The following is a 16,327-nucleotide window of genomic DNA, read 5'->3' as shown; positions in this document are numbered from 1 at the left end:
AAATAATTTGTTCTTTAATTTCACATAGTTTTTTTTTTATCATTTCTTATATGGTTTTGACCTGGCGGGAATCTTATTTACATATATGAATGAGCTAAATTAATGGTAAATCGCCTAAAATAGGAGATTCGCAGCACTACATTATGATGCACAGATAGTCAGTACCTAGTCACATTTTAAATTATGAAAATTTCAGCAAGAACCGGATGGTTTATTCATAGCTAGAAAATGATTTAACATAGCAAGGACATATCCACTCACACACGCACTCTCATTATATGATAATTCTTGCGTCTGAAAAATGCATTAAGGTGGGTTAGAAGAATGTGGTATAACGGACATAAATGTTGTTTTTGAACAAGGCTCCACATATCTAGAGCAATGATGATTATACTTTTTTTCTTCGTTAGTAAATTGCAGATTATCAAAAAAGCACATCGTTCACATTATTCAATTAAAGTTGAATATACGCTAATCTTTAAATTTTAAATTTTCGGCCTATTGAGACACATGGCGATTCAAAGAAAAAAGTTATCACTGTCACTATTGAAACAGTAGTGACACTATCCCTTTCTGCGCAAAAAAAGTTGTTTTTGTTTCTTAAACCTCGTTTACTTGTGCTGCTTTAGTAGTCGCTTAATTCAGGAACATAAATTACCCCAATTGTTAATAAACTGCAAAATACAATACAAGCCTGTGAGATACAAACAATCTTTCTACTATCTACTCTAAAATAACCATTTATGGACCCCCCGCTGTCGCGAGTCACTTTGGGCGTTTCCGGTACTTTAGTCACGGTTTTTTTTTAATGTACCCAAAAATAGTATGCAACACGTTGATAGACTTCTTCAGTTTTCTTATAATTGTTCCATAATATATATAGTTTTCGTTTCGCAAGCGATGAAGTCACTGTACTCTTTGCTAATAATTCTACCGTACCCAATATTTGATCGTATTAAATCGTATGTTTAAATTTGTTTAAAATAATTTTATAATTTAGCAAGGGTTAAGTTTAAATAGCCTTAAGCTAGACTTCGCCCTGTATATATTTACATTTTTAGTGCATTTATTCTTTGATTATTATGAATAAAGTCGATTATTATTATTATTAAAATAATATTAGATTGTTTTCGTATTTTTAGATTTGTTTAGGATTATGATTTATCAATATTTCTACTTTACCAGTGTTATATTTTCCAATCATTAAAACTAAACGTAATTTATCTACGCCACCAATTAACTTTTTGTTTACCTATTACAGACTATTGCTCTACCAGACATAAACTTAAAGTTCTACTGTAAAAACAATTCCAGCATATAGGTAGTTGGATATATATAGTAATTAAATTTTTGAGAGCCGTCGTTTCCTTTTCCACACACTTCCAGCATCAAGTTTCTGACTTTGTCTTGCAAAACATTTTCCACCTCAAAGATTCTCACCATTTATCAAATCACAATTTTTAGTGTTGCATCGGCACTGTCAGTTTTTGAACAGACCCGGTAACTGTTGAATAATTCTCCGCACCTTTACATCGACGTTCCACCTTATTCACAACAAGTGAAACTTGAAGCTTAAGGCAACTTGTTCAGAAAGGCTTCGGCGACCGTGGTATACGCGCTCCTTGACTTATATCAACGAAAGCATGTGCAGGCGATACTAAAAATCTAGATTCGTGTTCGGTATTTGGCCTTAATTGAAGTGATAAAAGTGAAAATCGCGAAGAGAACTACGCGATAAAGTGTGATAAAACAAATAATACCGTTGGTGCGTGCTCCACGTTCGGATAGTGTTTTTTATTTTATGTGGATGACAAAACATTCGCGCTAACGTAGCAATGATCAACATTAGAAGTGATTAACTTACCTACAAAATCCAAGTTCCGAGAGGAATACCAAAAGAGGGTTTTAATGACATTTTTGTTTCGTAGAAATGAAGTTTTCGATAAATAAACTAGGCGTGAGTTTGATTGGATTAAACATCACGGTGATCTACGCCTCCGTTTTGATTTTGTTATGCGCGTTTACATGTACGGCACACGTAGCCCTAACTTTTCCGCCTGCCAGAAAATATGATTTGGATTTTTTGGATAACTCCAGGACCAAAGCACCATGTGGCATGCCCAGTGGTAAGGAGACTTTAAGCATCAGTATTACGCATAACAGGATAACAGACCCAATTTTCTAACTTATTATTTCGTTTAATCCTTTGTATTAGTTTTTGTTGAATTTGATAAAATTACCGATTGGGTATTTTTCGACATGATATGACAAAAGAAGTGGTATGTTTCCTCCTTATTTTTTAAGAAATGTTAAAAACTCGGAATAAAACAAATAAATAATAATATATAAATTAATAATAATAGATAAATGAATCTAGTGTTGATGTTTATGTATGTGATGTAGGTATTTTGTATGTGATTTAGGTAGGTAATGTTGGTATTTGTATTTGGTTATGAAATTGTCCTTTACAAAATATTCTTTTTTTGTGGCAGCTATTATTAATTTAATTTTAAAATAATTTAATTGCAACTTTTCTTCCTGTACCTAAAGATGTAAGCTCAAATTAAACCAGAGAAGTACCGATTTTGTCCGATTTAGGATTTGGTTTCAATACTTAAGGTGAAACCTACAAACAAATTATAACATTTTCATGAATATTTTATAACTTTTTATGAATTGTAATACCTCTACATCGAATTATTTTACTAGATCAACGTAATTTTTAAAAGATTATTGTAAAAATTAATATAGGCGCGGTAAATTCGATGATCGATCGAAACAGTAACCTCCATCTAGCGCTAGTGAGATCATAAACAAAACAACTAATTTTCCCGTGTTCTAATCAACGTACACATCATTTACAATTTCACTGAACATAACAGGAAATTCTCCTTGGAAAGGAGATGGCTTAAATACAATATTTTTAATACTAATATTTTATTAGTTATCAACAGAAAAATCAATTTTTGATTGTTTTTCCAAAAATATAGAATATATTTCGCTAGAATTTTTTTTTAAATAAATAGATGTTTTGAACTTTGAACAAGTAGGCTAATTTATATTGAAGACAAATGCGTAGCCAAATATGATTTTGGTTGTAAAGGTGAGGAGATTTCAAAGAAGCAATAGGAAAAGCGTAATTGGTTAAATTTTTTTAAGGACCACTTTTTGGACTTGTGTCTTATTGTCTTGTTTAAGTTCTTCCAAGGGCGGTTCTTGCTAGTCTTGTTGGCATCCTTAACTTTACGTTGACGTGTCATTATTGTTAAAACCACCATTTCTTGTAACTGATAGCGAGGGCGTAGCTTTTTGGTCAGTCAAACAGATTTAGGTTGTATCGCAATCTTCCGGAAATGTCTTTAAGAGTTTGTTTTCTTTCAATATATTAGTCGTAATACAAACTGCTTGTTCTCTCTGTTTTCTTCTCGACTTTTATAAAACAAATTATAATACCTTATTTATTTGGAAATTAACCAAAGCTACCCAGTAGTACCCAAAACAGTACCCAGTACTGTTGTGTTTTTACTCCCTTCGGTACAATACACCAATCTAGCGGGCGGAATAGGTCACCACGTGAGTTTCTTGTCCCACGGATACGAGCCCCTTCGGATATTTCCGGGATATTACCGCACGCGTTTGGGAGCAATCGGATATTTTCGGACGTTTTACAACACGGCTTGAATTTTTGTCATTTGTCAATTCTGACGGTCATGTCAGAAATTTACGCAAAAACTAACGGTCATAGAAAAAGTATAGTAAGCAATTCGTTTGAAAAACTTGTTAAGCCACTCGTTTATTTAAGGCAGGCATTGATACAGAGGAACCTACAAAACTATCAGATCACGAGATCTTAAATATGCATAAGAAGAAGTATTTTATGAAAATTATTCTCTAGACACAGGAGTTTCTCTTTAAAAGTGTCCAATTTGGCCCAACCTGTAGAGGATGTTCCGAAATTAACAAGACAAATGAAGACAGAAAATATTAGAGATCGCACAGATATTAGATAATATAGCGTTCCTACTGCGGTAAAAATTGATTCGCCGCAGGCGGCATTGATATTTTCATAGAGCCGGAAATGATTCCAGCGTATGCATGTACGTGTCGTCCACTAACCTGCGCTTTGTGCCATTTTCTTTTCTAAACAGCAATATCTAAATACTTAACTCGTTGTCCCAGAACTTTTAACGAGATCTAGGCATGTTTTAAGAAAATACTGCTGTAAAAATGCCGCAACCAAACTTATTGCCGATCTGTCAGCAGCCATGTTGGTTGTTAAGTGCCACAAGGTTAAAAGCGAGATTTTAAATTTAATTTAAATGGAACTTCTCAACATTTTTTTCATAGACGCGTCATAACTCTATATCTCTAATATCTTTATGCTAGAGATGGCACACAGTCATTATTGTCAAAGGCATTAGGAAGCGCTTTTATGCCAACCATGTGTAATCAATCATCCATTGAATTCAAAACATCTTTTGAGAATGCCTCGTATAAAGTAAAGTTTTGACACAAAAAGAAGTATTTACAGTTTCCAAAGCCATTATCACGTTTTACGTTTATATAACGATGTGTATTGATTAGTTTTTGGGTACTTTCTTATGCTTATTTTATTTTTCGGTTTTACTAATTTTTATTTGTTTCTATCTAATATATCAATTAGTGTTTAAATTAGCGCAGCCGATTTACTTCAGTGTCAGAGAAAACATGTTGACGTTTAAAAGAAAATAATTTAAGTTTACACAACGTTTATTGCCTATAGGAGCGGACGCTTTCACTATACAGGTGTTTAATTTTGTTTTTTTTTACAATACTATGGAATTATCGCGACAAATTCTATTATTTTCTTCTACCGGAAGTTAGATTATGACTGCAACAATATTTTGTTAGGTGAGCTGATATATTAAAAGGCTATGTAATGTCATTCCCTGGATAGGTACTGTACTAATAGTGTGCAATTTTTTTCCCTAATGCGCATTCGCTTGAGCATTATCTTAGAAAACTCCAAACTCCATACTTAATTCTAAGAAAAACTACACAAATAAAATAAGACCACGGAAAGTTTAAATGATTTAAAGAAAAACACGAAATAAGTCTGTATAATAATTGCAAGTAAATGGATGTTTAATATATAGTTATTTGTGAGACTGGTGCCACGAACTGCATGCTTTTGTGAAAGTAACTGTATAAACTTATTACATATTGACGTAATGAGTATAATGGCGGTAATGAATCACGTACTACGAAATTTTATTGCGAATCGTACAAAGAATTTATGCCTTAAAAATGCCGCTTGAAGTCGCGTAAATAATAAATAATCTATCGACCATTAATTCTTAATGGATATGAACTCTTCTACTGGCTGAATCTTGCAGGCAGAAAATTACATAATAGAAATTAGCAAAATAACTTGAAGTGCCTATTTTAAACAAGGTGAACCGAACAATCGTCATTTTAAAGGCTAAAATTTAAGATAAAATATTCGAGCGAAATCCATTTTAAAGGTTACAGAATCTATAATGAGTCATCAGCTGAACGTCTAATTTTGTCAATTGCAGTAGTGTCCTACTTTGTTTGCTAGTTCCAAAGCACATTATACGGGGGGGTTGCCATAAAATTTGAAAAGCGGGAGGTCAATTTAGTGGTTTTGAGGAAAAGGAAATAGCCCCGTAGATAACAATTTTTCGGCGTCCTTTTCTCACAAAATTTTATTCTATTTATTATTATTATTTATTTTATAAGTAAAACCTTCCTCGAAACATAATACCTATTAAAAAAATACCCATTGATATATCTATTACCTACCTACCTATCTATAGAAGTATAGATATAAAGTCTGTTCATAGATATAAGAAAGTGACTAACTGATACGAATCAAGGAAAGACCCGGGCAAGCTGTAAGAATGAAATATTTCAGAACAGGTCGGTACTTTGCTTAGAATTTGATTATTTAGGGTTTTGTTGTGAAAGATACTAAACAATATTTATTTATTTTTGTATGTATTTATGTTTAAAGTTAAAATAAAATTAAAAATTATTTTTATTACCTACTTAAATTATTTAAAATTATTCACATAATATATCAGTATCACTATCGCTATCATCGCCTTTTCCAATTATTATTTGTTCTATATTATTTGCAATATGGATGGTTTCTTCTAAAGATGCTTGCTTGCTGGCACCACGTTCAATGAAAGTCAAATAAACATTGTTTATAACTTCCTTAGTCTCAATAGAATAGTGTTTTCTACATTTGGGCGGGAGCATCTCCTGAGATACAATAGACTCGCACATATTTTGCATAATTCGCACTCGATTCAACACACGCTGTATTACACACGAAATAAAAATGATTACTAATAAACTTAAACTAAGTAGTATACCAAACCAAAGAATATTAAACACAGGTAGGTATAAAATTATTTTCTATTACGGACCACAATTTTACCTGAATTTAAATTCCGAAACTTTAGGTAATAATCTTGTTGCATTGTATGTTAACGACCACCCTTGGATAATCCCATTCAAAAGCAATTGGTCACTTTCATATATCTATGAACAGACCATATCTATTACATTATTATTTTTCCTAATCTCTTCTGTAAAATACCCAATTATACACCGATCCAGCATGCGGATTTTACTAAGTCAGTTGCATTTCCCACGGATCCGGATCATTTCGGACATTTCCGGGTAATTACCGCACGGGTTTGGGAGCAAACGGATGTTTTCGTAGATATTACCACATGACTTGAATTTTGAAGTTTGTCAATTCTGATGGTCATGTCAGTGAATATATCCAAAAACTAACAGTCGTAAAAAAAGTATAGTATGTATGTATGCAACTAGTGTGGTAAACGGCATTTGAGGCATGAGTTTATTTGGCACGAGCGGAGCGAATATTTAATAAACGAGTGACTTAAAAAGTTTATCAAACTTGTGGTTGCATACCATACTTTTTCCAACCATTACATACAAACAACACGAATACATTCACTGACATAATGGTCAGAATTGTCAAACGTCAAAATTTAAACCGTGCGATAATATTCCGAAGACATTCGATTTCTCCCAAACCCGTGCCGTAATATCCCGGAAATGTCCGAAGTGGCTCGGATCCTTGAAAAACGAAACTGACGCTGTAAAATGACACTTTTCGCCCGCTAGATCGGTGTATAATTACATATTTTCGACAAGGAAGTAGAATTTGTTTTTAAGTCACTCTTTTATTAAACACTCGCTCCGCTCGTAACAAATAAACTCGTGACTCCAATGCCGTTTACCACACTTCTTGCATGATATACTATTTTGGATCAGTCAAATATAAAATATCTTTCAATACGTTCCCAAGGAACGTTTAAAATGCTACTTGCCACAATGCCTAAATCAGACTTATTTTACGATGAGAACGCAAAAAATGTTGAAGGTGAACAACATAATTATATAATTTGAACAAATTTCTAACATTCCAATGGCTTTTCACTATTTGACTTAGTTAAATGTACTTTTAATTCAATAATCTCTGTATAACAGAAATCGCCAATACCAATTATCACATAAAGTTTTGTTTAATCGCCTGCTGTGAAGACAAGATTTGGTTACATATCATAATTTTGTTATTTTAAATGGAATTCCCTGTATATTTTTGTTGCTATGAATTGCGGATTCGAACTTAATAAAGTTTCATAATTTCAAATTCTTGTTTCTCGTTTGTCAGATTTACCACTGTTAATAAAAAAATGTTTAACATCTTAGAATTTTGGAGGTTTTTGAACATAGGAATCCTAAATATCATCGCGAAATTTGACAACAAACCCCCAGACATTGAATTTTATCGTTCCCAGCTTTGGCAGTTTGGAGATATTTAAACATTCTGGTACTTTTGACTGAGACTGAAAAAGCGGCGTTGTTGTAGCTCACTAATTACTAGAAAAAAACTTTTCTAATTATTAGACCTTCCTAAGTTTGAAATACGCAATTCATTGCAACAAAATTAAATAGGGTATTTAAAATAACAAAATTATGAGGTGTAACGTAAAAGTGCTAAATCTGACAATATTGCTATTAGCAGTTTTTAATTCTGCATGTTCAAAACCCCAAGTGATTGAATTTTATTTTTCCAGCTTGAGCCGTTTAGTCATTCCGGTACTGTTTACTAACCCGGTATTTTCGTACAGAATGAAAATTGACCATATCAAAATTACTATGGAAATTAGAAAACCAAAAAAAATTGAAAAAAGTTTTTACTTGAAAGTGCCACTTCATTTTTAGTTAACAGTTTCATAAATCTATTATTTGTAACACATTTTTACTATTTGCTTAAATTCCTCCTTCAAAAATAATAAAATAAAATTTGCTGTTATTACCGATGATTTTTTGGATCTTTTTTCATCTAGAAAAATTTTTAGATAATTTTTATTGAAAATTTTTATCTAAATTAAAGCGTTTTAAAACATATACGCTCATTTCAATTGATAAATTAAGAAGTAGCAATATAAAACTGAATCTTAGTAAGCGATTCGTGATGATATGATATGAGATATGAGTATAATATTGTTAATAGGGCCTAGCTACTATAGTTGACTTGAATTTTCACGTTTTTCAATTTAGACGGTCATGCCAATGAATGTATTAGTGTCATTTTGCAAAAATGTACCCGGAAACTAACAGTCGTAGAAAAAGTATAGTAAGCACACAAGTTTGGTAAACTTTTCATGTCAAACTCGTGATTCAAATGCCGTTTACCAAACTTGTTGCATAATGTGCTATTCAAATTTAAATTAAATTAAATTTCTAATTAGAATTACATAAAACCACAGTGCCTCATCAAATTTCTACGTCTACGCCAAATGAAGCGAACAGTCCAGGTTTTTTGTTGTATTTTATTTTGAACATAATTATGAATATTATAACGAATAATCTATGCTGCCGCAAGAAAAAAATCTTTCACGCAAATTAACCTTTAGGTGACAGCAAATTTTGAAAATAAAATAACGTCCAATACTGTTTATAATATAATCAGTTTCAGAGCACAAGAAAATGTGACACCAATTCTAGCGTCAAGCACTAGGAATTTTAAATATTCTTCACAAAGTGTTTGAAGAAACTTAGGTTGGAATTTAGCACAAATCCTTGATTATATTTGCCATATGTGTGCGACGCTTGCAGCTCAGAATTCAAATTAAATGTACACGGTGTGGAATATATTTTCTAATTGATAATTGTTTTAAAAAATCGTCTTTTACTGAAGACGGCTTATAACATTCCTAAATCTTCTGTTCTGACCGTATACAGAGCTACAAGTATATCATGCAAGTTTTTTTTATACTGTACGTTTATAAGACCATAGTTTTTGAGTACCATTAAAAAAAAAGAAATGCATTGAATGATTGAGTGTGACGTAGCAATCGGAACTGACAAACATCCGATGGCTGCCGATGCCTGACCAAAGTATCGGAAACAACATTTTAAAGTGATTTTTTTGTGCACGCTTAATGAGTGCATAGTTTTTGATCACGCGTGCGCAAAGTTATTTAAAGCGTCAGCTTCATTAAACACTGCCTCGAGTCATTTCTGGAGTTTACGACACTTTAGTCATTTTCTGTAGATTTTAAAAGTACGCAAAAACTGATGATCGTAGAACAAGAATAGTATAGGCAACATGTTAATAAATTTCTGCAGATGTTAGTAAATTTATAAAATACTATTTTCAGCTACGAAAAGTATCCAAAACACACTAAACAAGTTCTGAAAATGACTAATTTCACATAGTGTGCGTAAACTTAGTCGATTCATATCTATTATATGACAATATAAAAATTTGCAGTTTTAAGAAACTGTCTAATGTACGTTAACCTGGCCCTTTGCACGCTTGTTGATCGCCCCTGCGGTTTTTGGACAGACACGTATTCTTTTTCAAAACTTGTAAAATATACAATTATCATTTAAAATTTAATGTAACGGATTTCATCTTTATTTGTATTGGTCAACTATTAGTAATTTCTTTTTACTTTTGCAGTTGTGGAATTTTCCTAACAATATCATTTTAGTCTTTTTATATTATACCAACCAATTTTCATAATTTTTGGGATACCATGTTTTAAAATTCCGTTTCTTTTGAAAATGATAATGTATAATTGACGTGCTCTGGAATTTAATTTATAAGAAAATAGATTAGTTACAACATAGGTGTGGATTGGGTTCAAGTTTGGGTTAGATCCACGGTCTTTGGCCATGAAAACCGAAACTAGTTATGCAAACATACATTTATTCTGGTGACCATGATCGTTACGTTATAAAATATACAAATAGCGATTAACTAAAAGATGTTGTATAGTAAGATCAAATTGTTATAAATTCATCTTGAACAGCTTGACAAACAATTGTATTTCTCAGAGTTGAAAATGGTTCTTCCGTAATATTTGCACATTCACGTCTCATCCACAAAGAGAAAAATAAAAACACTTTTTGTAAATGCTAAGCGTTAATATTTATGTTTTTCCTGATGCAGCATAGACAATTTTCAAACGCTATTCGAAGTTAAAACTGTAATAGTAAAATTAGTTAAATTATAACGATAATATCAAATGTTGACAACCAATATTTTCACATTGTTAAAATGCGCTGGTAAAATAATGGTCGATAATGATCCATGTTGTAGCACAATGTCATTTTATCAAAGAAACTCTCCAGTTAAAAAATCCACTAGTCCGAGTGGTTCAAAAGTTTCTAATATTGCTATTTTAGATTTTTGTTTTTAAAGAATTATTTTTCATCTGATAACAAAGTAACTTTTTAAGATTTTTAAACACCTCTGTAACTAAGTCCACAAGTGAATCGCATAAGTAACCAAGGTTCTTTCTGATGTCATTAGCGTTGTTGCCAAATATTTTTAGATGCTTAAAGAATTTGTAATTTTCAATATTCCTGCTATTTACTGTATCGTTAATTAATAGCAACTCATTTATCACTGCAATGGAGGTTTCTTTTGACAATGAAAATCTTCGGTAAAAGCACAATAATAAAGTTTTGAAAAATGTAAACAAAGTGTGTCAATGTAAATAAATTATGAAATATGAAGGCAACAAATAACATTTTTAATACATGTACCTTATACCAAGATATTTTGTAGCTAAGATTTGTTAAATTTCAAAATTTATTATGTTATTTCAAGTTAGTTTGAACTGGTATTCGTTAGAAATTATATAAGATGGCAACTGTGTAAGTGGTCTAACTTCTAGCTTCGACTGCATACATTCATGCGAACTAGGCGTGATTGCTGCAGGCGTTCTCGAGACTATTTCAGGAATTCCCGCTAACAACTTATATTTTCTTGCAAACGATTATGGTCTCGTGGTCTTATTTATTTAGGTATTCGCTGTGGCGTAAATTATGCAATTGTAAAGCACAAATTGCAGATTTAATTAAAGAAAAAAGTAGTTCAGTAGTCGGAAGTTATTTACTTACTAATTTGCGTACGTTAATTAAACCAATTTTACTAAAATAGGGGTCGTTTCGATTTCTAAATTATCCCAAAAAATACAACGGTAAAATTCAATTATTAGTTTTCTATTGCTTATCCGTTAATTTTCGAATCAAAAACCAAAGCATTCGTTATTAAATAATAAATGTGCATGTTATGTGACGTTATTATTTGTATTACTTAACTTATTAATATTAAATCAAAATCTCATGACAGTTGTAATTTTAACATTGCTGGATAGTGCAATTAGTCGTGTGTATGGTTTTATCAGAGACATTTCTATTGATCGAAAACTGAAGGGAAAGCAAGGGCAATGGTTTTGAAGTACAGGGTGTGAAGAGTTTGTAGCATGGTAAACTAAGAAGAAATTCGAACGTCTTATTATAGTATATTATGCAACAAGTGCGATAAACGACATTTGATTTGATAAACGAGTGGCCGAACGTGTTGCATAGCATACTTTTTTTACGACTGTTAGTTTTTGGGTACATTTTCGCAAAACAACAGGAATGCATTCACTGACATAACCTTCAGAATTGATAAACGTCACAATTCAAGGCGTGGGGACTACAACGAAAACATTCCATTGCTCCAAATCCCGGAAATGTCCGAAGTGGTAAAGTGACGCTTCCCGCACGCTAGATCGGTGTGTAATTAGGTATTTTACAGACGGGAGTAGAAAAAAAAATTTTTTTTTCGTCTAAATATCGATATATTTTCAAATTAATTAGAAAAACAAAAATTTTAAATGACTTCCTTGTATCTCAAAAACAAAATCTTTGCGGATGAATGCGGTAATATGCAGGAAGCGGTAGCCTGACAAACTTCCCAAATCAAAGTTAATAATCACCCGTTTTTCTTCAAAGTTAAAACTAAATCCAACCGTAAATAATCGATCATCGACACACTGTTGACAGTACGTTGTATTTCCTTGTATGATACTTTTATGATGTTCCAAATAAAATATTTTAAACTATAAATAAAATGTTAATTTGGCTAGTTTCAAACAATTTGCAAATAGTTTTTCGAATTAGACTTTACACTGCCAACAGCATGCAATTTCTTTTTCTTTAGATCATGTTCTTTAGTGATGCATATTTATTTAAAGACATTTTAAAGCTTTATGGTAAAGAAAAGAACTGGGAACAAGAATGAGAATAGATTAAATAAATGCATTTGAGACCTTTTAAAAAAGTCATTTGACACTGAAACATAATATTCATAGGATTTTTTGAACTTTGTATCTTTTCTGACACTAATTTAGATAACTTTATATCGATATCAAGGGTAAACTAATCTAAATCGCAAGCCTAAACCATAACTGGCTACCTTAAGACAACTTGAATAGGAAGTATTACACGAGTTGCAAAAAAACCTAATTAGGGGTTATCCTGAAATAGTTGGTGTAATCTCACGTTAATAAAGTGCCCAATCCATGTTGTAGGCCCATGCTACGAGTAGTTACGGCAATAGTTCACGAAATTGATAAAATTGGATTACAAAATTATATATATTAAATTGGAGTAAAATTAATGATCGTTAGGTACACGTCGGTTAATAGTGAACGTAATATTGCGTGAAGCAACTTATAATAATCAATCCGATAATTGGAAAAAAAGTCAATTAAAATTTCTGTAACTTTTACTAATTGTTACATAATGCCGAAATACCGTAACAAAAAACTACAACTAGTATATAAGTTCATATATTAATATGCAGCGTTTCATCTCCTTAAACATTTCTCTGGTTTTTCATAGCCCATGTTCCTGTCCCCCCATGCTGCCTCATTTACTAGTTCCTTTGTTGTCTCCATAGAGCTACTGAAGATATAGAGGAGATGCCAAATTTGACAAGGTTTAACCATTGACCTTGCGGCACTAAACTAACCAACATGCTGACAAATCGTCAATAAGTTGGAATAAGGAATTTTTTTGCCAGTATTTTATCAAAACATGTCTACATATCGATAAGTGTTCTGGTGAAATGGGTTAAGTGTAAGGAAATCGCCCTTTAGAAAGAAATGGGAGCAAAGTGCATTTTAGTGGATGAAATGTAGAGGCATGCGCGGAAAATCATTCCCCTCTCTACGAAAATATCAATGCCACTAACGGTGGATCATTTTTTATAGTAGGGCACTATATGTGTAAACATTATAAAATATTTCCAATGAGGCACATTTATTAACTGCTAGTAGCGCCACCATCGGAGAATAAATTCACTCATTCATTTCGCGAATAGCTTCCTGAGGATTTTACGGTATTTATGTATCTTTTATGTAAGATATGCCTGTAACAGATCTAAGGACTGTAATCTATTACGAAAATTGAATACCCTAATGGGACCAAAATAATTGTAAAGATTTAATTCTGGATTACATGGATTTGTATAGGCAATAACAATGGTTGAATAATTACCGTTCGTATAGGTAGTCTCCCACTTGAGTTTACGTAAGGCTATGAAGCGTAGAAGTGAAAGGAAAAAACAATTTTAATTGTTATGGTGATGATGTTCTAAAAACACGAGCGCAATCGGTTTTCTATTATTTTTATTTAAACCAAAAGAATTGGTTTGCGGTCAATGGGTTATTTTTTATTGCGTAGTAGTAGTAGTATTTAGTAGTATTTTAGAATTTAAATTTATTTAAAGGATGAACGTTTTTTTCTCGAAAGATAAAGCGCCACAGAAAATTTGTTTTTAGTTCTTTGAAAAGGCTAAAACAACAAAACACGTTTTTATATTTACCATTCTTCTGGATTCCTCCTGTGTCCGTTGTTGATCAATCAGACTTGCTGACGTTTCGCCAATCATCCTGTTAGCTTCTTCAGAGCTTCAAAACTGTGTCAGTTCAGTTTCAGTTAAGTTTTTTTGGGGTTTCTAAATACAATTTCTCGTATTTGATGAAACTTGGTGAAGTTTTGTCACTGATGTAGGTACTTTTTGTTGTCGCTTTCCACAAACATAGTTAATGAGTTTTAATTTTGTTTTTGTAGCAGTTATTCTTTTCTGTTCGTTCTCTCTCGTTACGAAATATTTCTTCAGCTACACGCTCCTTTATCAACGGCAAAAAAATTAAGATTGGTTAGAAACCTTTTCAAAAATTAAATTGAATTCGCTTGAACTGGTCCTCTCAAGGTTGCCATGTTCACAACATGAGCGTCTTCAGCAATTTATAAACATAATCGCATTATAATTAATACGTTAGGTCCGATGAACGAAAAATAATGCTTGACATCTCAAGGAAATCTTTTAAAGATCTTTTAATCATTTTTTTACCATACACATCGACAGGTGCGAGAGTATTTTTGCATGGTTACGGCAAGTGTCTTAAAAATGATGAAAAAAAGTAAGGACAACGATTTCATGTACTTGATATTAAAGTTAACTTATGATTATCAGAACCTTATTTTCTTTTATTTTTCAACATCAACAGTTGCGAAGAAAATTATATAACCCATGTAAAACTAATTTGGAATTGATCGAATAGTGAAACTGCACAACATTAAATGCCTGCATTTTACTCATTCAGAAAACATTGTTTATTAATTATAACTATATTAATAACCGTTAGCTGTTATATCATAATAAATGATTTAATCTATTCACGTTGCAATCATGAGCGACTTTATAAGATTAAAAGCCAAGGTATACTTGGTGACTATGGATTTAATTAGTTTATAAGTTGGGAAATATCAGAAATCCGACCTTTTTTTTCTTCGTTTTATGTAATTATTTGTTAATATACGCAAATCACCATTCAGGTTTCATACGATTTCGATATTTTTAATAAAAAACGACCTACAAAAGTGTAATGTTAAAACCATTTTTGTTCAGGCCACTGGGAAAGCTAGTTTGTACCTCCGGGTAATTACACATGTTTGTAACTGGCAAAGGAAAATAATAATAATAATAAATACTATTAATTTATTATAAATATAGACGATTTACACCGAATGAACAAGGAATGTACATAAAAAAACCGAATGAAAGTGTTCTGAATGTATACTGTAGTGCTACTGGCTGAAGAACACAACAGACTTCATTCGAACTTCCGCGCGCTGATTTAAAAGTGTTCTTTGTAATAAAATCAATTATCAAATTAAATATCAATCAATCAATCAATAAAAAGTTAAATGAATACTCAACTTGTCGTTAAAAAAACATCAAATAAGAACTGCAATGACACAGATAATGAAAAAATGTGTAGATTTATCCATCTATTAAAAGGTAATGCGAGAAAATAGACTGGAATCAATACCTCACATGTATAATGTTTTACATATGGCTTAACTTATTGTAACCGATTTTTATTTGATTCAATCTTTCTAATCGGATTTTGTTCAAACTAAGGTTTTTCTCCAATTTTGCAACCATCGTTTGTTTTTATTGCAGATAATATGGGGATTTTCAGGGTTAAGAGAATAAAAAAGGGACTATTAAATGAAATTACAATGGTCTAGGAAATTGTGCAGAATTATTAAGGTTAACGATTCAAGATAAATTACGGATAATTAATACGATGCGTGATTTAACCTTAGTGGATTGAGGTTAGATGTATTTGCTGCACACAAGGACACAGATGAAGCAATATTATAAATAATGTCCTTTGCGTTCACTTAACTAAGCATGCGATAGAAAGGCATTATTGCTAGTTTCGATAAATTTATTGTTACTACTAATTAATTAAATGCTAAATCACTTAAATATAACCAAAATGGCAAAAATAAAAAATTAACTTGAAACCGTTCTCTGTTACAGGTGATATACGGACATCTCTGTTGGCTGGGAGTAAATTCAATGTGACGTGGCACTTGGGTTACCCTCATAAGGTACGATTAAACTACGCTC

The 16,327-nt window shown here is 31.9% G+C and overlaps 1 protein-coding gene across 3 annotated transcripts in view; it reads left to right on the top strand.

Moving 5' to 3' along the window:
* The window catches only part of LOC132708394 (uncharacterized), a 42,224-nt gene that overhangs the window by 2,544 nt on the left and 23,353 nt on the right, over window positions 1-16,327 (top strand). The window contains exons 1-2 of one of the 3 annotated variants that reach the window (XM_060680704.1): window positions 1,574-2,126; window positions 16,238-16,308. In XM_060680704.1, coding sequence (XP_060536687.1) covers window positions 1,931-2,126; window positions 16,238-16,308 — 267 coding nt within the window. In that variant the 5' untranslated portion in view covers window positions 1,574-1,930. Of the gene's footprint in view, window positions 1-1,573; window positions 2,127-16,237; window positions 16,309-16,327 lie in introns of those variants that run through there. The other 2 variants (XM_060680702.1, XM_060680703.1) reach the window with 2 other exon arrangements.

This window comes from Cylas formicarius, unplaced genomic scaffold, assembly GCF_029955315.1.
Source record: "Cylas formicarius isolate icCylForm1 unplaced genomic scaffold, icCylForm1.1 PGA_scaffold_10__41_contigs__length_53128322, whole genome shotgun sequence".
In the NCBI taxonomy this organism is placed as follows: Eukaryota; Metazoa; Arthropoda; class Insecta; order Coleoptera; family Brentidae; genus Cylas; species Cylas formicarius.
Note: the sequence above shows the minus strand (reverse complement) of the source record. Positions and strands in the feature narration are given on the sequence as shown.